This window comes from Hoplias malabaricus, chromosome 16, assembly GCF_029633855.1.
Source record: "Hoplias malabaricus isolate fHopMal1 chromosome 16, fHopMal1.hap1, whole genome shotgun sequence".
Lineage (NCBI taxonomy): Eukaryota > Metazoa > Chordata > Actinopteri > Characiformes > Erythrinidae > Hoplias > Hoplias malabaricus.
Genome location: NC_089815.1, coordinates 12,622,851 through 12,645,227, shown reverse-complemented (window position 1 = coordinate 12,645,227; position 22,377 = coordinate 12,622,851). Strand labels below are relative to the sequence as shown.

Here is a 22,377-nt window from a genome sequence, read left to right as displayed (position 1 = left end):
TGAAATTTCATTCTCATTCCTAAGGCAATTGGTTGGGTGATTTGTTTATATTGATTTTTCTTTTCATAGACAAGGGACCACCAACATGTCTCGTGTGAATGAAAATCGCTTAGCTTCTAGGCATCAATGCAGGTCCTTGAAAGAACATGCCACAGAGAACTCGATGCAATGGACATATGGAAGCAAAGTGTTACAAAAGAAGGTTATGCTCACTTGTGCTAAAATTGGACTGTTCATGACTAGGATTGTACACTTCAGGAAGTCTTCAATGACTTCCTGTACATTTCAGGAAGTCTTCAATGAGGACTGCGTGCAAGGTGTGGTTCAAGCTGGAGTAGGCGCTGTGGCGTTCTAGGTTTGTTTTAATTACAATGAAATGGGCCCTATAATTGAGGTTAATTCACACAATAATGCATACAGTGAGCTTATGAACAACCAGGTTTTGTTAGTCATCTTACAGTGGAACATAACTATGATTTTTCCGTATTGTATATTATAATAATTCTTGACATTCACAGGGCTGCAAATGTGACTGATTGGCATGAAGAGCATTCATATGTCTGGACTGGCTCACAAAATGGGACTAACTGAAACAGGGATTAAAATGGCATAGAAGGTATCCACAAAATCTGGTTTAACTGTTTAATGCTTTGAGGCACTGAATACACTGATGTGGCTTACATTCAGTAATTTGTCCAGTTCACACATATTTAATTTCAGGTGTAATTATTCTGAGGTTAAACATACCCAATATCATGTAATAAGTCACTAAAAGGTGACTAATTATTTGTGTGGTGAGCTTATATAAATATAGTTATATTATCGCCATCCAATTAAAAGCACATGTCTCCAAATAGTTAACTTTTCAGGAATCGGAAATGACAGTATTTCTCTGAGGGGAGCAAAAACAATAATCCAGCGATTTATACCATTACAGCTCAGAAAGGTAAAAATATCTTTATTGGGAGCATGCCTAAAAGTTTCATATATAAAAGGGACTTGCATGTGTTGTAGACATCAAATATTGACAAACGTGGATTTCTTTCATGCCGGTATCAGACTACACAATATTTTTGTCTTTCGTGACATTCACTGTGTTCACGTTCATGGGCTAAAGACCAAGACACAGCATGAATTTATAGCGCTGATCTGACAGAGTGAATGTCATGAAAATCAAAATATCATGTAGTCTAATTGCGTTAGTGTGTGTTACGCTGATATGAGTAGATTAGACACAGCAGTGTTCCTGAAGATTTTAAACAAAACACTATCAATACTGGACTGAGAATACTGTAGCAACCAAAACTGTCCAGCCAACAGCATCCATTTGGCAGAGTCTGGAATGAATGATTAGAAGAAAACTAGGCCATTGCAGCGGCAAATGTGGTTTATATTTTTACATCTACAAGTTGGAACTACAAGAGAGGTCTAATGTTGAGAATAGTCACCAATAATATCTGTATATATATATATATATATATATATATATATATATATATATATATATATATATATATATATATATATATATATATATCAGTGGAGTTGTTAACACATAGTGACCACTGCAGTGTTATGTTCATTAGTGACAGTCAGATATTTGATAATAGAAATAAGTTACATGCAACACATCACTTCTGCACATAAAGGAACATTGAAACATGCTAAAAGGACACATTTATTCACAGGAAATAAACACAGAGGTTAGAAAAGTACTAAATCTAACAGTCAATTACAGAAATTAAGATATTGTGAAATGTTGTTTAAAAAAATTAAGGTTGACAACAGAGTTTGCTTTTAAATTCTTCCATTTTTTACATCACCTAGAGCTCCCCAAACATCAAAAAGAAAGACGTCGGGGAAGGCAAAATCCCCCAGCACCAAATCAAGTGCCTCTGCAAAATCATCAGGGTTTTTCTTGTTTTTTCCTGCCTCCACGATAGTGGTTGCTACAGACAACACAAAGAAAAGAGTTTGTGAGTGTAGAAATGTAAAATCCTTTGGGACAAAACAATGAATCTGAACATACATTTAAAGTACTACAATTTGTAGTTGTTTTAGTTTTGCATTAGCAACCATATAAAACTTTAGAAGTCAAAACCACTATACACCAGTTATATAGAATTTCAAATATTATTAATTCATTCATTGTCTGTAACCCTTTTCCAGTTCAGGGTCGTGGTGGGAATCACTATGTGCAAGGCAGAGGGGGCGCCAGTCCTTCACAGTGTGACACACACTCACACATTCTCTCACACCTACGGACACTTTTGAGTCACCAATCCACTTACCAATGTGTGTTTTTGGACCGTGGGAATAAAACAGTGCAAAACACACCAAACTCCTCACAGACAGTCACTTGGAACAGGGCTCAAACCCACAACCCCAGGAACCTGGAGCTGTTTGACAGGGACACTACCTGCTGCGCCACCATGCCACCCTTAAAATATCTAAAATTTAAAATATATGTCGTTGCTGTCCACATAAAAACATGTATCTCCATTTTTGTTAATTTTTAGTTTACTACACCATTTGAACACTTCATATGCCAGTAGACCTACAAAATGTTTTTCTGAATTGTTCTAGGACACTGGAGGGCACCTAGAGGAAACACCAAGCAGAAACAGTGTCCTGAGGCATGTTTTGAACACACAGCCCCTGTTAATACATTCCGTGCTATAATGTCTTGATAACTTTCTCCAGCTTATAGTAAGGGGATTTGGTTTTGTTGTTATTGTTATAAATTAGACAACCATTATTAGAAGAAAAAATAAATCATTATTTAATGTAAATGCTTGAGAAATGTGAGAAAGTCTGGACTGGGTGATTCAGAATAAGCAGCTTTTATGAAGAGCATCTATCAAAAAAAGCTCACCAAGTTCAGGATCTCGTATGCCCATGTAGCTCTCTAGAAGATCATCAACCTTCTTTATGGCCTTCTCCTCAAATTCACTGGGCTGATAATAAGGGAAGATCAGGCAAAGACTGACTTTAAAGTTAAAAATTACAAAATCTTAAATGAAGCCCCCTGTTGGATATAAGAAAAAGGGCTAGAAATGGCGAATCATTCATTCATTATCTGTAACCGCTTATCCATTGAAAATGATCCATAATATGTTATATATCCTCTATATAACACTATGTAACACGATTTTTATTCCTGGGTTATAACTGTTATATTTCAACTACTCATGTAAAAACTTAATAATAATAATAATAATAAAAACAAATTTTGTATTTATTGACATAAAACAAGTAATTGGCTTGTGCTTGTGTTTTATCATAGAGAAAATCAACAATTCCTTACAAATATTCAATTATTATGAAACTCGATCAATGCTGCATATAATAGCTCAAACATTAGTATATTTTCTGGATTTGCAACTGTACTGCATATCACTTTCCCAGAAAAGACCAGTTCTTTCTGCAATAGTGTGCACTTCTATCCTGGCTGTCCCAGAGGCAAAGAAAACATGAATTTGTTTAAAGTCAAGTCAAATCGAATCAAATCAAATTTAATTGTATGACCATGGAGGCCCACCAAAAATGACAGCATTTTTAAATACCCCAATCCCTTCCCATCAGCAAAGAACAGTATGCATTGCAAATTTACAAAGATAACCAAAAAACGCTCAGAAGTGTGTGGTTTTCCGAGATTTATGACTATACTTAAAATATCACTTTCAAGATCCCATCAGGTTCTTGATATACTGTGATATAACAGTGTTCAAAGTTCATTATGTCCTGGTGAAAGTGCTTGCCTTCCTCCTCTAAATAAGGTCCCATATTCTCTTTGAATTTATTAAGAGGGGCATCAAGGATATGGAGTCTAAATGACATCCTTCATCCCATTGCAGCATACATTCATGTGAAGCAGCTAGGACACCCCATGAAAAATGTCTTTTTGAACATATTTAAACATACGGACATTTGAGCTTCATTTGAACAGTATTTGAGAGATGGAGCCTCTATAACTAAACAAATAAAACTGAAGAAATTACTTATAAATATAAATTGTAAAATGTAGTGAATAAAAATTTACATTTCTTGTGAGAAAAAGTTTCATCCTTGTGATTGCCTAGGAAGCTGTGAACACAAACAGGCTTGCCAAAGTATGATTTGCAGGCCTCACACATCTTAGCAGATGCTTTCACAGAGTACTTTTTTGCTCGACTTTATAAACTGGACACAGACGTGGCAAAAATGTGTTTGCCGAATATATGCAACCTCTTGATACCATCTAAATTAACTGTAGCTGTGTACACAAGTTCACTCACTCTGCAGAACATAAAATGAAATGGTTAGTTTAAGATAACTGTATTTATACTGCCATGTACACTTCTGGGTAGTTCCAGAAAGTTCTAGACCAGTGGCTCTCAAACTCAATATGTAATATTTTTATGTGTAAATTACATAATGTTTCACAGTTTTCATAATTATGCCCCAATGAAATTAGTTTGTGTTGAGAAGAGGGTGTGGTAGAGAGACAGAATTTCTCCACTTTTTTTCCAGGGAGGGAACGTGATCCCCAAGTTTTTTTGAGAAATCCGTGTAAAGAAAGCTCAGTTTCAGTCGCTTACTGGATGTAAGCAAAGGCAAGAGATAGATGTGACCAATTTGGATTTTATTATTAATAACGAGAAAAACAAACCAGGGAAATACTGAAGCCCAGAAGGACTAAATTCAGAGGCAAAAAATAGAGAAAAACTAAGTGAGAATTCTAAACACGTGAAGACAAAATAGAAGAAAAAACTTGGCTGAAGAAAACATGGCTGTTCTTTGGATCATTACAGCCCTAAAACAAGGTTTAACACAGCACCGCCTCTCCTTCACCTACTGCTACAATTGACCTCTTCTCGTTTTTTATTTCTTTCATAATGCTTATTGCCCATAAACTTTATATGTTCTCATAAATGTATAATTGCGTTTAAAGCATTCAATTTAAGCCTATAGTTATTTGCATTCTCTTTATTATTTATTTATTTATTGTTATTATTTATATTATTTATTATCTATAATTTTGTGTTAAGCATGCAAATTTCAAGTAAATAAAAAGCAACAAAAACATGCAAAATTTCCAGCAAGATTTTGCCTTATGCCCCCTAGGAAGAACCAGGGGCCACATGTTCTGTGGTAGAAATCATAGGTGGTACTTGGAGGTTTTGGATAGATAGGTGGTACTTGATTTAAAAAGTTTGAGAACCACTGTTCTAGACAGTTCTGGACAGTTCTAGAAACTTGATTGTTCTCACAGTTCCAAAAGCTTCTTGAAATCTATACTCAGCACTGAATATTTCGAGAATATTCTTAAAAATAGATCCATTTTAAAATATCATTGTGTTGACCTCAAAAGCAATATTTATGGGGAATTTTTACTATTAATTTTAGGCACAAAGAATTAGGAAAACACACGTAACACCTGGGAACAAAAAATATATGTAAAATTATAACATAGTGTAATATGCCCATTTTTGTGTCTCGTAATCTGTGCCACACAGTTCCCTGACTCTGTTTTTTCTTTATTTACATTAAAGCCTTTAACTTTTGTGTTTAACTGCAAACATCTGATCCAGTCTGTTGCTTTACAAACTTGAATTTTCTATAAAATTCACATTATATGACATGTTATTTTACTCAAGAAAGTGTCATGAAGCCTATAGACACCAAAAATTCAAAAGTAACATTTTACGATGCTTGGAAAGATAAATATCTCATAATCTCAAGCAAAGCGGTACTTTATAATCTATAAGAAAATTTTCACTAAAATTGAAGCTGTTATTGTCATTGTAAATTAATCAAAGTTGGAATTCTGTTTTCTTTAGTGTATATTTTAAAGTAATGTGATTAGAAGCTCTGATAGTCTGTTGAGTTGACAGAGCTTCCTGCTTGCACTGTACACATTCGCAATAACAAATGTGATTTTTCACAAGCGTGAAAAATCTGTAAAGGTGAAATCAATGTTTTAAATGGATTTTGCATGGTATTTTTAACTAGGAAACATAAGTAATGAAAAACCTGATTTTAATCAAGTAAAATTAATGATTTGACAATACAAATTTAATAAAATGTTTGAATTAAAACAATGTTCTTTAATATAAATCTTGGGAAACAAATCTTGGTCTAGTTCTATTTTGTGTAGGCCATGACAATGTGCAGCAGGTCAGTAACACTTTAAGGCCTTGAACTCACCATTTCCTGAACAGTCGCTGTCCCTTTCGAGCGCAGACGTAGTGTCTCCTTCCCGCTGACCATTTTGCCCTCGCTGGATTTCGGCGCCCGTGTCCTCTGGCCAATCATATCTTAACAGATAAACATAAACAGACACAGATCCAAGTACTAACACAGTTACTCTGTGATGTAAGTGAGAACACTTGAGGTTACACGAGGTTATATTTTGCCTCAGTAAGCCAGAAAGTGCAGGAATGCAGATACTGTGTTCAAATGTTTGGGGACAAAATTCATAGACACCCTTTCCCCTAATGCTAATGCTTAAGTTACCTCCAAATTAAATAAAAAACTAAAACCAAAGACACAGAATCATCACTCAAATGTGGAAGAAGAATGAAGAAAAGGCTGAGAATATAGGTGGGAATAAAAGCTAAATTCTGAAAAATGCCAAATGTAGGCAATGCTCAAACAGCATCTTTGAACATTGTTACATTTCTTTTCTGTTAAAACTTTATTTTTTTGACTTTTTTTTGTGTCAACTAGAGAAAATAAAGATGAAAAAGAAAACAGGCTCAAAATAACAAACTTGACTCGACTCAAGATTACCACCTGAAACCTCAAAAGCACCATCTTTTATTTATTTATTTATTTATTTATTTATTTATTTATTTATGTGCACAATAGATTTGAATACTGGAGAACAAAAAAATGAAAACATACAATAACCAAAACAGTGCAGGGAAAGCCCAAAAGGCTTCTACGAGGCACTTTCCCACTTTAGTCTAACTTAAATTATATGCATTAAGAAGAGAAAATGTACAGGACAAAAAGAATAGAGATACAGAATAGAGAAGCCATACCAAAGAGATGGTTGGTGTAGCATGGGTTCAAAAACAGATGGCTGTAATAACAAATTGACTTTAGTTACTCTTTTGAAGTAGTTCAGATTGATGCAAGTTTTTAAGTTGGGTGGCAAACAGTTGGGTGAAATATTGATGGATTTTAGAGTTATATTGAAATACGTTTTGGAAACAGTCAAGAACGTGGTTTTGCTTGAAAATAAATGTCATATTTAAGTTAAAAATTAGCAGGTGAGAACAAGCATAATATGCGGAGGAAGTGATAATTCTGACAAACTGCTTTTGTAGAATATGATGGCCTGGGAGATTACTTTTGAAAGTGCTAGCCCAGATAATTTTACAGTATGAAAAATATGGATAAATCGTTGTATAGTAAAGATTGAGAAGTACATACTGGGGTAATATGCACTAAAAAAACACGCAGAATTTTATGCATGTTTATTTTATGCATTTACACTGTTAATTATAAAAACATGGCAAATTACTTTGGTATATATTTTGGTATATATCAAATATATTACTTGTCTTAAAGCAACACTTGGTAAGGTTTGGCATTTTTGCTCCTGGGCTTTCCTTACACTCTCAGAAAAAAAAGATGCTGTACATTATGGTTCCTACACGTACAAACAGTGTAAACATATTCTTAAAGGTACAGCAGCGGTGTTAAAGTCCAGTTTTGTTCCTTAAAAGTACATTACATTATCTTCTCCTGAAGGAGAGGTGAATATATGTAAGATTTTATTCTAGAATTACGTAAAGGAAAAAAATATAGTATAAATCTTGGAAAAGAAATTGGGCAAATTAAATTAATTATTTAAGTGTTTTTATTCTGACAATACAGGGTTCATTGTTTTGAACATTTTTGAGGTTTCATTTAACATTTTTTCTGCTTTTAAATGCTAAAAAAAAGAAGCATGGCACAGCACACTATGTGAAAACTTTGCTCATTCTGGTTGCCCGATTACCTGCGATCATCATCCTAATAAAAGGCACTTGGTAAAATGCATGTCGGCTGGTATAAAGAGGGAGCCAGGGAAAGCTGAGGGATGGGAGGAAAAGATGCAGTTTATTTTGAGTTTGGATGCTTGTGAATGAAACCAAATCTGTCTCCTGTCTCCAGCATCCCCCTTCCCATGTTTATAATTATTTTTTACTTGCTGAATTTAGCATAATGGGACAAAATTAAACTTTGTCTGTTTAACATTATTTCACGTATATTTTTTACAATTTGTTCATTTCAGATTTTGTGTATGATGCCCTGCAATGGACTGGCACTCTGTCCAGTATATGTTCCTGCCTTGCATTTTGCTTTAATGTGGTTTGGCTTAAACCAGTATTGCTGAATATATTGCCATATGCACCAGCTGTAGAGAATGAGTGACATTGTAAGGCGACCTATTCTCTCCATATAGCTTTGATATGCTTTCTTCTTGTGCTGTACCTTCTTGTAGGATGTTCTGTGTGCATTAGGGAATATAATTACTTGCATTTTGCTCATGAAAGGTAATGCATCATTCTCAACCATCCAATTAGCTAATGCTATAATGATAATCAAAGGCCCTTAAATTATTAACAACAGTTATTTGCTGTCAGAGGGAGAAAGAAGAAACAGGGCAATGGGCACACTAATTTTCACTGCAAGCATATTAACACTAATTCAGCATGTGCTTAGTCTCCCAACCATGGCTGAACAATTTCACAGCAGTAGAACATATGAGCAGTTCCATCTCAGCATTATTAACATATTCTTTTTTAACTACAATTAATAGTTATTTAAATGGGAATTACATTTTTTAACAGCTCTGCAAATTTAATCAATGATATCTAATTCAAATTGGTTTGATTATAAATTCTATCTTTTCATTTTTTCAAGATATCCATAGTGGTGGTAACAGTTGAAACCTATATATGGAAGATATAATTTATAATAAAACAAAAGACACAGAGTCATCACTCAAATGTGGAAGAAGAATGAAGAAAAGGCAGAGAATATAGGTGGGAATAAAAGCTAAATTCTGAAAAATGCCAAATGTAGGTAATACCCAAACAGCATCGTTGAACATTATTACATTTCTTTTCTGTTAAGACTTTCTTCTTTGAATTTTTTGTGTGTGTCTACTAGAGAAAGTAAAGATGAAAAAGAAAACAGGCTCAAAATCTCGACTTGACTCAAGATTACCAGGTGGTAACAGGTTCCAAATATTGCAGATATTGCAATGTCACAGAGACAGAAATACACTCTTTTTATGTATCTGGAACTCACAAAGAACCTTCACATCTCCCAGGATTTTATGTAAAATGTTGATAATAGTAAAACAGTGTTATGTCTAAAAAAAAAACCCTGAAATTAATTAAATTAAATATATGCAAACAAGCTGTACAGTGTTTCACTGATCAAAGTTAATAGTCAAAGCAACAATGTTTCATTCTTATTTTGCCTCAGGGCCCATCCATACAGATCTGTTTATTTTTAAAAACAGACTTTTGTCTGCATTTTGGCCTCCCGTTCACACAAAAACTGCATTTTATGTCACAGAAAATGCCAGTCCAGGTTTTCAGAAATGCTCTCCAAGGTGAGATTTTTGAAAAAGCAGATATCACTGTTTCCACGTGAATGGAACAAAAAAACTTATATTTTCTGTCTGAAATGCAAATACCTCCTTACTCCTATATATAATCCTATCAATACTCCTTACTCCTATCCATAAATAATGCACTATTGAGATCTAGATTCAATAATTTCATGACTTGCGTAGTGCACTACAGAGGGAGTATGGAGTGATTTGGGATTAAGGCCTCTGTGATTCTCTCATGCATCGTGGTGTTTTGATGACTCTCTTTAAGAGGTAGTATGGCCCCCTACTGGACTGGCATGATAAGGAAGCCATTTTCATACTTATCTGGATAGTGATCTTTTTAAAACTGATGAGAGGAATATCTCAGTTTCTAAACATAAAAGTATCATGTGTAGATGGGGCCTCAGTCTAGACTTCAAAAATGTTTGGATACAAAACAAAATAACACTTTCATTTTACACTGTTTTGAAACAATCCATAGTATACGCAGGTATATATTCATTAATTCATTCATTCAGTCATTATCTGTAACCACTTTTTTCAATTCAGGGTCATTGTGGATTTCCTACCCGGAATCACTGGGTGGCATGCTACTTTGAAACATATAGAAATGCTAGAAATGCTACAGAGTTTTATGGGCCCAAATCAAGGCAACATCTTTTCCCTTTAAGCTCCAATTTATTTAATCAGGATAATGGTAGGCTTCAATCTGCCATAATAATTATTACATACATACATTTTAGAAAATCGTATATAAACCTGTTACTTTTATCATTGTAAGGAAACAAGCAGGGGAGGTAGCATGAGCATCAGCTCTGGTAGTGGGCTTAGAACAATGCTCAGTAGCCTCAGCAGTAGGGCACTGAATACATCTATTCCCAGGAAGCCCAGTTGTTTCAGGAAAACCATTCTAGGTCTCATTCCACGTGCTACAACAGCCTGTCTTTGTAAACACAGTGTATGTGCTTGACTGGCCTGACCGGCAATCCAGATCTGTCTCCTGTGGTGTATCATGTAGAGAACAATCAGACCACTACTAACTGCTGAGCAGCTGAAATTTGTGTCAAGCAAGAATGGGTAAAAATTCCTCAGAGGACAGGGCCAGTCTGCTGGGCAGGGGTCAGATTGCTGGGAGGGGGGATTCTTTAAAATCTTTCAGATGGCAAGCCTCTCCCTTCTACGTTTTTAGGGCAATGGCATTGAAAAAAATGATTCCAAGAATAAAGTCAAAAGATACATTTAATGATCACAAAAATTATTGCTCCAGAGGAAGTGGAACTCTGGTGTGCCCACGAGGCTCCATCGCATTACGGCACTGACGAAATTAGTTGGTCTTGTAGTGTGGATGCGTTTAACAAATAATTCTGTTCACTTTACCGACTGCTTCTTTCACAACTCACTCTATGGCACACAGGCTGTGAGCCGGTCTATCTACATATTATAACAAATAATAACCCAAAACAGTGTTTCTCTAAATATTCAGACTTTATACTCAGAATTATACTGACATATTTTCTCAGAATTATTCCGACATTATTCTCAGAATTCTGACTTTATACTCTAAATCTTATTTATTTATTTATTTATTTTCAATGCCGTGGCCCTTTAACTTCATCATACTCTTCTAACACCAAACCATAGGGATTTTACTTTTCAGAAAGACAGAAAAAGCAGACATCTCTATGCCCCAAACACATTTAATATTAAAAGTTCACTAGATTCACCTCAAACCTTCAATTTAAAATAAAAAATGTTTGGATTAAAACAATGATAATATTGGGAAAATATATACAATAATATTAATGTATGAAAGTCCCTGTGGTTTGTTTCTCTTTTCTATTGCCTTGTTTACCTCTGCATGACACACTATATATTAATTAATTCATTCATTCATTCATTTAACTGCTTATCCAGTTCAGGGTCACAGTGGGTCCAGAGCCCACACAGAATCACTGGGCGCATGGCAGAAACACACCCCGGAGGGGGCACCAGTCCCTCACAGGGCAACACACACACATACTCTTACACAGTCACACCTACGGACACCTTTGAGTCGCCAATCCATCTACCAATAAGTGTTTTTGGACCGTGGGAGGAAACCATAGAACACGGGGGAAACCCACACAGACACGGGGAGAACACACAAAACTCCTCACAGACAATCACCCGGAGGAAACCCACGCAGACATAGGGAGAACACACCACACTCCTCACAGACAGTCACCTGGAGCGGGACTTGAACCCACAACCTCCGGGTGTTCCGGTTTTCTCCCACGGTGGATTGGTGACTGAAAATTGTTCATGGTGTGAGTGAAAGTGTGAGTTTCCCTGTGAAGGATTGGCTCCCCCTCCAGTGTGTGTTCTTGCCTTCTGCCCAGTGATTCTGGGTAGGCTCCAGACCCACCGTGACACTGAACTGGATAAAGGTTACAGACAATGAATGAATTAATTGAATTGAATATTATGTAAATAATCTACAAAAAATATTAACATTTACCATTTATTCATTCATTGATTGTAACCCCTTATTCAGTTCAGGGTCACGGTGGCTCCGGAGCCTACCCAGAATCACCAGGCACAAGGTGAGAACACACCCTGGAGGGGGAGCCAGTTCTTTGCAGGGAAATAGAGAATATCTAAGTGGAAATATTCACGAATCTCCAAAACTAAAGTACAAAGAAGTGTTAAAAAATAGAGATAGGAAGTGTTTCTGTGCATCATCTATCCATTTATGAGAAGATAACTCTGGGTCTGAAAGGCTGTGTAAACATAGAGAGGCCCTAACTGAGAAAAGATATAAAAACAAGATAAATTACCAGAGCAAAACTGAAACAAAGCTGCTGGTGTTCTCTGAAATATGGACAGATGTTAATGATTGGCAAAAAAAGAATAAATAAATTTGGGCATGCCAAAGACTATAGTGTGGAAGTAGCTGCATTTGCAGATATGTTGAAGTATATGGTCATATGGTCACATCAAGCAGTGACAAAAATCCCATTCTACAACATATTCCCATCAGATTAGTAGCTGATAAACAAAACTGGAACTGAAACTTCTAGAAGTCAGCACAGTCCTTCACAACTAATTTCTGAAAGGACATTCTACAGGGAACTATTAACATACCATTAACATGCATAGCTGAGTGGCACACAAACTTGTTGCCTGCCTAATATGGGTTAAGAGACACAAAATCCTGATTTTTCATGAATGGAAATGTATTATTTGGTCAGATGAATCTTGTTTCTGCCTGTATGTAAATGTTGCTAAGTGTTGTGTTCATTGTAGACCTGAGGAAACCTTCAATTAGCACAGTGTGCGATGTGTGGTTCAAGCTGGTGGCGGCTCTGTCTTGTTCTTGGTAGGGGGTTTCCATTTATGCGGAAATGGGTCCTTTGGTTGAGGTAACAGTAATTTTAAACCACAGTGCTTACACTGAGCTGCTGGACAACCAGGTTTTGCCTTTTACTCATCTTGCTGTGGAACTTAACTGGTCAGAGTGCGGAACTGTGCTTCTCTTGCCTCAACCCTTATGGCCTAGGTGCACATAAACAAAAGCCCTAGCTTCTCTCCACAAGATTAAGTGGCTACTTGCGTGTGTGTGTGTGTGTTTCACTGCCACATAAAGATGCAATTTTTCCTATAATTAATAAATTCAAGGGAAGTTATAAAATATTACTTCTTCTAATCCATACCATATGTATGTACTCATGCACAATAATCTGTGGAATCGAAGGTTAATGTGTAGTGGCAGCTGAAACAACTCAGAGAAACGATCTGTTATTGCTTTGAGGCAGTGAGTGAGCAATGAATCATAAAAAATAATGCTCTGGCTTCCTCCCACAGTCCAAAAACACACTTTGGTAGGTGGATTGGCGACTCAAAAAAAATGTGAATGTGTGAATGTGTGTTGCCCTGTGAAGGACTGGCGCCCCCTCCAGGGTGTATTCCCGCCTTCTGCCCAGTGATTCCAGGTAGGAATCTCTGGACCCACCGCAACCCTGAACTGGATAAGTACTTACAGATAATGAATAAATGAAAAATCAACGGCACATTTTACCCCAATGTATTCTCTCAGGCACAACTTACCTCGCAACGGGGATACAAGACCATTTTTTTTCAGAAAGCTATATTTCTAAAATTTTATATCTAAAGTGATTGTTCCCAGGGATGCACCACGTGAAATATATGTACATATATTAGAAGCATTATTGTCATGGCCTCGCTTTAAAGTCACTTTAAGTAAAAACTGGCACAACTCACGCCAATCTCCCCTACAGGTATATGTACCCCACATATGTTTTAGCAAGAAAAATCATCCTTAATCTAGTTTATATATGTAACATTTCTCATTTTTATATTTTATTACTGTTTTAGCGAGTGCGTCCGCCTCCTCAGTACTGACATCGGCAATGCCCCCCTACTTTAGGCTTTTTTTATCCCCAGATTATTCTGTAAATGATTTAATTAATATTATATAGTAAGTAGTGTAGAGAATGGCTAGTTTTGTACTGTAGATGTTATGGACCCAGCTCTTGTCATTACCACCACTAAATGTAGATGTTTCCAAGCAAAACACTATGGATGACTCTGTTTACATAAACTGAATTATGCAGGCATTTTTAATTCGTGGAGTTCCTATTTATATTGCAACAGGACTATTAAAATAAGTTAAAACAATGATCAAATGCATGTTTTAAACTGTAAATTAATTCAAAAATAAATATTCACAAATAAGATACAAATAGTTAAAAACAGTTTTAAATATAGTTTAAAAAGTAAGAATGACAGTTTCAGGGGTATCCCTGTACAAGTCTTTTACAAAATTATATTGAATCTAAGCCACATTTCACAGAGGAAACATTAATAGCACATAAAACTATGTTACAAGCTTTTAATATTAGTCACCATAAAACTAGTGATTAATGCGAAGTGTTTCTTTATAAAAACTCTTGAGCAGGACTCACCAAAGGCCTTTTTGGGTCCCACCAACCGGAGTGTGAATGGCTCTCCTCTTGGTTGCTCCTTAAGCATCTTGGCAACTTCATAGTGGCGACATCCCACTATGCTCTGGTCATTAATAGCCTCAATATGATCACCCACACAGACAGTTCTCAGCCGGTCAATTGTGCTGCCCTCCTTTATTCTCTATTAAGAAGATAAAAAGTATATATATGATTAAGGGCTTATTCTCCTCTTTTAATTTAATAATTCTGTTAGTTCTGTTGCTGTTTGAGCATGTTTATACCTTTAACTGCACTGGTTTGTGTCATATGAGCCATTTTTATAAACTTCACCTCAATAACTTCACTAACAATATTACTTTTCCCATTCCCACACCCTGCAAATCATATTGTTTTGCAATGAATGTAATAGGGGAGAATACTTTAGATCTTTCTGCAGGGAAATAAATTCAACAATTGAGAAAAGTAAACAAAACAATAATAATTACACATCATTAATTCTGTGGTGTGTGGTGGGTTGAATGCTAAAAAAATAAAATTAATTTCAAATTAATACTTGTTGGACTTACCTTAATGAAAGCAAATCCTGCACCATTATCTGTGATTGTCAAGCCAAGGGCATCCTCCGTTTTAGTAATCTCCACTTCTTTAGTCTCACCTCTCACATGAGCAAAGATGAAATCCTCCAAACCAATCTGACCACCCAGCAATTTCTGCATGTCTACCTTGTGGGAGTTCAGTGTGCAGAAGAGGATCTGAGAAAACAGCACAATTCGATAAACCCTAGACTCATTGGACACTGTCAGGATGACCAAAGGTCTAAGAGAGGCTGAAATATTCATTCATTCATTATCTGTAACTGCTTATCCAGTTCAGGGTCGCGGTGGGTCCAGAGCCTACCTGGAATCATTGGGCGCAAGGTGAGAATACACCCTGGAGGGGGCGCCAGTCCTTCTCAGGGCAACACACACACACACACTTGAGTTGCCAATCCACCTACTAACGTGTGTTTTTGGACTGTGGGAGGAGGAAACCAGAGCACCCGGAGGAAACCCACACGGACACGGGTAGAACACACCAAACTCCTCACAGACGGTCACCCGGAGTGGGAATCGAACCCACAACCTCCAGACCCCTGGAGCTGTGTGACTGCAACACTACCTGCTGCGCCACCAGGCTGCCCCAGGCTGAAATATGATCTTGGCTATTTCATGCCAACTCAAAATGGGGCCTGTCAGATCACTGTTTTCAATAAAAAAAAATTTTTATAATTGAGTATAATAATACTCAAATAATCCTGGTACTATTTTCTAATAAACTATAAATTGAGAACATATCGCTTAGAAAGAATCTCTGGTCAGACAATGTGTCTACTCATAAGTGCCAGCCCCCTCAATGTCTAATAAAAATAAAGTAATAAAGAACAGTTTTACACTGTAAAAAAATTCACATGGCATGGTAGGAGGTCAAACGTGATTTCTGCTCTGGTAAAAATGGTGGTGCAACAGGCTAAGAAGGAACATAGCTTGCCCTCCTGGGTTTTTTTCTTATATTTCATGTTAAAACATTTGTCTTTACTGGAACTCTGTGAAGCTGCTTTGTGGCAACATCACTTGTAAAAAGCGCTAAACTTATATATATGATTTGATTTGATTTGACCTTCAAGGCCTTCCTGAACTTCAGTAATCCTTGTACCAGCATGTCAAGACAGACAGAACAAGACAATTATAGGCTATGCAAAAGCTTGCCTGGACAAAAAAGGAAGCTTTTGTTGATTTGTGTGATCAGATGAGATCCTTGGATACAAGGATGTGGCTTTTGTTTGGCAAAAGAAAGGACGAACGTTCATTCCCAAGATCACCGTCCTCACAGTCAAACATGGTGGTGTGGGAATGCAATCAAATCAAATCAAATTTTATTTATATAGCGCTTTTCACAACAAAAAGTCGTCACAAAGCAGCTTTACAGAGATCCGGGTCCTCCTATGAGCAAGCCAGGGGCAACAGTGGCAAGGAAAAACTCCCTCAGCACACGAGGAAGTACCTTGGAAGGAACCAAGACTCATACGGGGAACCGTTCCTCCTCGGGTCGACACCAGAGACACAGCAGGGAACAGAACAGAAGTAAAAGTGAAATGATGACAGATGAAGGGGTTATAGTAATGTGAATGTAGTATATTAGTGATGTATGAGTCTGAGGAAGGAGAAGGTGATCAGTGATTCTGTGTGAGTTAAAAGTAGGTACAGAGTTAATTTGAGATAAAACAGCATGGCCAAGCATGACAGTGTAGATGAGACAAGGCCAGGATCTTGTACAGGATACACAGGGGCTGGATCAGGTTAACACCTGGAGAGCAGCAGGACGTCTCAAAGCATGAGAGAGACAGGAGAAAGAAAACCAGACAAAGGGAACAAATAAAAATACAGAGGTTAGTAGGGTCATGGTAAAGAACGGGCAAAATTGTCCTGCGAAAAAAGCTTCCACGTGTCAGGCGAGAGAACCCAGTGACAGACAGCGTGTTGGCGGTTACCAGAAAGCTAACTAAAAAAGCTGTAGCTATGGTAGTAAGTGCGTGGAAGATTTCAGTCAAAGGACAAACCAAACAAACTTGTCAAATTTAACAGCATCTTGAGAGAGGGGACCATATTAAGATTCTGGTGGGAAACATCAAGCTGACTAGAGAAAATCTTTGGCCTTAGGCTGCATTGGATATTTCAGCAAGACAGTGATCTGAAACATACAGCCAATGTTGTCAAGACAACATTGTACAACATTTTGGCTGGGCTGACTAAAACACACCTGAATCTTACTAAGAATCTATGGAGGAAACTAAAGACCTTAGTGATAACAAGGAAGCCATCTTATGGCAAAAGACCTAAGAAATGTAGCAAAAGAGGAGCAAATCAAAATGGGTCCCATGCAAATGCCTATTGGCATTAATAAGAACTGTTTTATTTCTATGATTGCTTATAAACATTTATTTTTCATAGATTGTTTTTATTTTATTTTTCAGTTAACTTGTAAATAAAACTTGTGTCAAATTATATTTTGGGCTTATATATATGGACAAAAGTATTTGGATATCTGCACATTACATCTACAGGTAATTTTTTGACATCCCATTATAAATCCATAGAGCCTAATATGGTGTTCCATTCTCTGGTATAGCTTTTATGAAGTTTTTGGAGTGTGTCTGTGGGAAATTTTGCCCATTCATCCAGAAGTGCTTTTGTGATGTAAGACACGGATATTGGATGAGAAAGCTTGGCTTGCAGTTTCCATTTACAAACCGGATTCCAAAAAAGTTGGGACACTAAACAAATTGTGAATAAAAACTGAATGCAATGATGTGGATGTGCCAACATCTAATATTTTATTCAGATTAGAACACAAATCACAGATGAAAAGTTTAAACTGAGAGAATGTATCATCTTAAGGGAAAAATATGTTGTTTCAAAATTTCATCCCAAAAAAGTTGGGACAAGGCCATTTTTTCCAACTGTGTGGCATCCCCCCTTCTTCTTACAACACTCAGACATCTGGGGACAGAGGAGACCAGTTTCTCAAGTTTAGAAATAGGAATGCTCTCCCATTCATGTCTAATACAGGCTTCTAATTGTTCAATCGTCTTGGGCCTTCTTTGTCGCACCTTCCTCTTTATGATGCGCCAAATGTTCTCTATAGGTGAAAGATCTGGACTGCAGGCTGGCCATTTCAGTACCCGGATCCTTCTCCTACGTAGCCATGATGTTGTGATTGCTGCAGAATGTGGTCTGGCATTATCTTGTTGAAAAATGCAGGGTCTTCCCTGAAAGAGATGACATCTAGATGGGAGCATATGTTGTTCTAGAACCTGAACATAGTTCTCTGCATTAATGGTGCCTTTCCAGACATGCAAGCTGCCCATGCCACAAGCACTCATGCAACCCCATACCATCAGTGATGCAGGCTTCTGAATGATGCTGGCGTCCCAGTGTTCCATAAACAACTTCAAATCGTGACTCATCTGACCACAGAACAGTCTTCCATTTTGCCACACTCCATTTTAAAAGACCCCTGGCCCAGTGCAAACGTCTGAGCTTGTGGAGCTTGCTTAGAAATGGCTTCCTCTTTGCACTGTAGAGTTTCAGCTGGCAACGGCAGATGGCACGGTGGATTGTGTTCACTGACAATGCTTTCTGGAAGTATTCCTGAGCAATTCTGTTATTTCCTTGACAGTGGCATTCCTGTTTGAGGTGCAGTGACGTTTAAGGGCCCTGAGATCACAAGCATCCAGTAGAGTTTTACGGCCTTGACCCTTACGCACAGCAATTGTTCCAGATTTTCTGAATCCTTTGATGATGTTATGCATGGATGATGATGATAACTTAAAACTCTTCGTTATTTTACACTGGGTAACACCATTCTGGTATTGCTGCACTCTCTTTCTGCGCAACAATGGTGGAATTGGTGATTCTCTTACCATCTTGGCTTCAGAGAGACACTGACTCTCTGAGAAGCTCTTTTTATACCCAATCATGTTGTCAATTGACCTAATTAGTGTTAATTGGTCTTCCAGCTCTTTGTTATATGCTCAATTTCCTTTTTCCAGCCACTTATTGCTACTTGTCACAACTTTTTTGGGATTTTTTGATACAGTGAAATTTTGAATCAACATATGTTTCCTTTAAATTGTTACATTTACTCAGATTAAACTTTTGATCTGACATCTATGTTCTATTACTAATAAAATATCGACATTTGCCATCTCCACATAATTGCATTCAGTTTTTATTCACAATGTGTTTAGTGTCCCAACTCTTTTGGAATCTGGTTTGAAAGTTCTTCCTGAAGTTGTCTGATAAGATTGAGGCCAGGGCTCTGTGCATGTCAGTCAAGATCTTCCTCACCAAAGCATCCAACTATGCTTTTATTGCTTTTGTTTATGCACTGGGGTACAGTCATACTAGAATAGAAAAGGGCCTTCCCCAAACTGTTGGAACCACAAAGTTGGAAACACAGTTTTCCGAAATGCAGACACATGCAGACTTCCATCAGGTCAAACCATCTAGAAAAGGCACAACTTGTATAGCACTGTAGCAGAATGTATATATGTACAGCACATCTCAAAACTAAGGAAGTACCCATATTTATAGCTATCTGCGGCCATACCTTCAAAGGGGCCACCTGAAAAGCCAAGTGTGTAATGAGACAGCTATCCAGATACAGATAGTTGCCACTTAGATGGTAATAAACCCAAAAGCAAATAGATAGAACTAAGCAGTGGGGCTTGAACCCGTTCGGATTTGGTGAGAGATAACAGCTTATATCAATGATCTATCAGGAGGTGAAGGTGCTTGTGACTATAAAAGGTATTTAACACTGAATGTGAAAGTAAACTCTCAAAAGAAATAAGTAATAAAGGGAGACACAGTATTTCGGAATCAGTTTTTTAAGATGAGACAAAAATATCTGAAACTGAAAAATCGTAAGCAGTGCAGAGTTCAAATCCCTGCGACAAAGTCACCGTTGTCCCACGTAAGCACACATAGAAAATTAGGAACGAACTAAATAAGAAGAAAAGTTTAGAAAGTGGCAGGAAACTGTGAACAAAGGAAAGCCAAATGTGCAAAATAACAGATATATGATTAGAAGGGGAGAGGATAAATACTTCACATTTTTTTAAAAGTGAAGAGATAAAACAAATCAGTGGAATATAGAGTCCCAAATGGACAGAGAGAAGAGGTATCATGAGAAGTCATATCACATATCGTGTGCTGTGGACAAGTGCATAACCATTCTCTGGAGTGATTTTGCTATAATTCGATATATTTGGAAAGAGCCATAACTAATCATCCAGCATGAGTACCTTAGTTCATGGATTTTTATGAGATAGTATGCACTTCTCAGCAGTGTTCCAGTATATATATATATATATATATATATAAATGTTTAATTGTCAAATATTAAACCATGAAACACAGTCTTTAAAAGAGCCATCTTTCCATTCTGTAGAGAACAAAAAAAAAATTATATGTACCTTTCTAAGTAGCCATGCAGCAATATAGGACTAAAATTAATATGTTTTTTCACAATCGAACACCGAAAGGCTCCTCCAAATGGCCTTCTAAAGTGATAAAAATCTTACTTACTTAATTACTTAGAGATGTTTACAAATTTTGGGCAGTGGATTTTAGTGGTGTAGCCCAACATGCCTAAACACTCTTGCTGTTTTAAGAGTACTTTAAATATTATCAAAAATCGATTTGAAAATGTCAGTCATATCTAATCACCTAATACTAATAATGTATTTCCTTTTTGGTGCATTTGATTTCAAAAGTGAATGAACCTTTCAGATGGCACTTCCTTTCATATAGTACTTTTTAGTAGCTTTTGTGAAAAGTTAAATATTTATGGGAATATAAAAGACATACCTCAGAAGGTGAAATGTTGAAGACTTCTGCAATCTTGGCATAGAGTTCTTTGACATTGGTGAAGCCATGTATGCGTCCGGTGGGGCTTCCATGAGCAAGCTGAGTGTGGAACACCAGTCTGGGCCTGGGGCACTCTGGTTGTTCTGGAGGAGGAGGTGAATGTGGCAGTGGTGGAGCTGAAGGTGTTACACAGTTATCCTCTTCCCCTACAGAGCTTTTGGGATCCTGTGTTTGTGGGCTCATGGCCTCTCCGTTCTTCATCGGTTCTTGCTTGTGTGTGTTCCTTGCTGACCCTTTTTGCATTCTGTCTGAGGGAGCAGATGCTGTTCTGTTCTGGATCGAATGTGCTGAATTAGTGATGAGTGTAACCAGGTAACAGCCAACAGGTGAGCAGGTGAGTGAGGCTGCCTCTGTCGAGGAGAAATCCAACACTGCCTTAGCTGGGGATCACATTATTGTCACCGGAGACCAATAAAAAAACAATAGACTCACTGAGCAAGCAAGTCTGGGACCTCCCATGTTCACAAAAAGAATTTCACAAAATTGAAACCAATATATATATATATATATATATATATATATATATATATATATATATATATATATATATATATATATATATATATATATATATATATATATATCCCATGTAGTTCTATGCTAGAGTGCTTTCAGAATTCAAAAATAATTTCTTAATATGTATACAACTTAAAAGGTTATTTGGAACCACAATACCATCTGCCTCATAGAAAATATTTCAGGGTAAAAAATGTATATCATTATTAATGATGCAGTTAAGTCACAAAACCAAAAGGGAGTAAGGTCATTTACAAACTAAAATGCATACATAACTCTTAAAATATAATTTGAAGTAATATACATATAAATAGTTTAAAAATAAATTTTAAAAGATATAATTAATTTTAAAAGTAATAAATATTTAATAATTAAGACATTTGAGGCCAGCTCTGTTATTTCAAATGTATTCAAACAGTGGCAGTGTGGTTTGTATGGTCTTGGTCACCATGTAGGCCAGTGTGGATTTATGTTTATCAGTGGAATGTTGTGTGTATGCTTGGAGTGTACATGGGACTGGTGGCACTGAACATGCATTAATGGTGCCAGTGCAGAGGTTTTTGTGGGCTTAATTCAACAAAACACCAACCCTGATAACTCCTCAAAAGAGCAAAATATTGTGTTTGTTGGTAATAAGGATGTAGGCATATGGGCCCTATGTGAAACTAATGGACTGGCAAAGAATGTTTACGTCTACATCTTATCATGTGTATAATCACACTTTATTATAGCTAGTCAAAATGACATCTTCAGATGGTTGGAAAATAGGCAGTGCATATATGTGTCCACTGGGTGGTAGTATACTGCAAATTTGGGTATCCTG

At 36.8% G+C, this 22,377-nt stretch overlaps 1 protein-coding gene across 1 annotated transcript; it reads right to left on the bottom strand.

Moving 5' to 3' along the window:
* Positions 1-1,797: 1,797 nt before the first annotated feature.
* On the bottom strand, positions 1,798-21,281 carry gipc3 (GIPC PDZ domain containing family, member 3). Its single transcript, XM_066647442.1, has 6 exons — positions 20,979-21,281; positions 15,135-15,320; positions 14,569-14,749; positions 6,190-6,299; positions 2,876-2,957; positions 1,798-1,949 (listed from the first exon to the last, which is right to left on the bottom strand). The coding sequence occupies exons 1-6, from the start codon at positions 21,279-21,281 to the stop codon at positions 1,798-1,800; spliced, it is 1,014 nt and encodes a 337-aa protein (XP_066503539.1).
* Between the last annotated feature and the right edge of the window lie 1,096 nt (positions 21,282-22,377).

Coding starts and splice junctions, on each gene's coding strand:
- gipc3 (XM_066647442.1), bottom strand. CDS start 21,281: ATGCAAAAAGGGTCAGCAAGGAACACACACAAGCAAGAACCGATGAAG. Junction 6,300..14,568: donor GGGACCCAAAAAGGCCTTTG/GTGAGTCCTGCT, acceptor TTATCTGTTAAG/ATATGATTGGCCAGAGGACA. Junction 1,950..2,875: donor CATACGAGATCCTGAACTTG/GTGAGCTTTTTT, acceptor TGTTGTCTGTAG/CAACCACTATCGTGGAGGCA.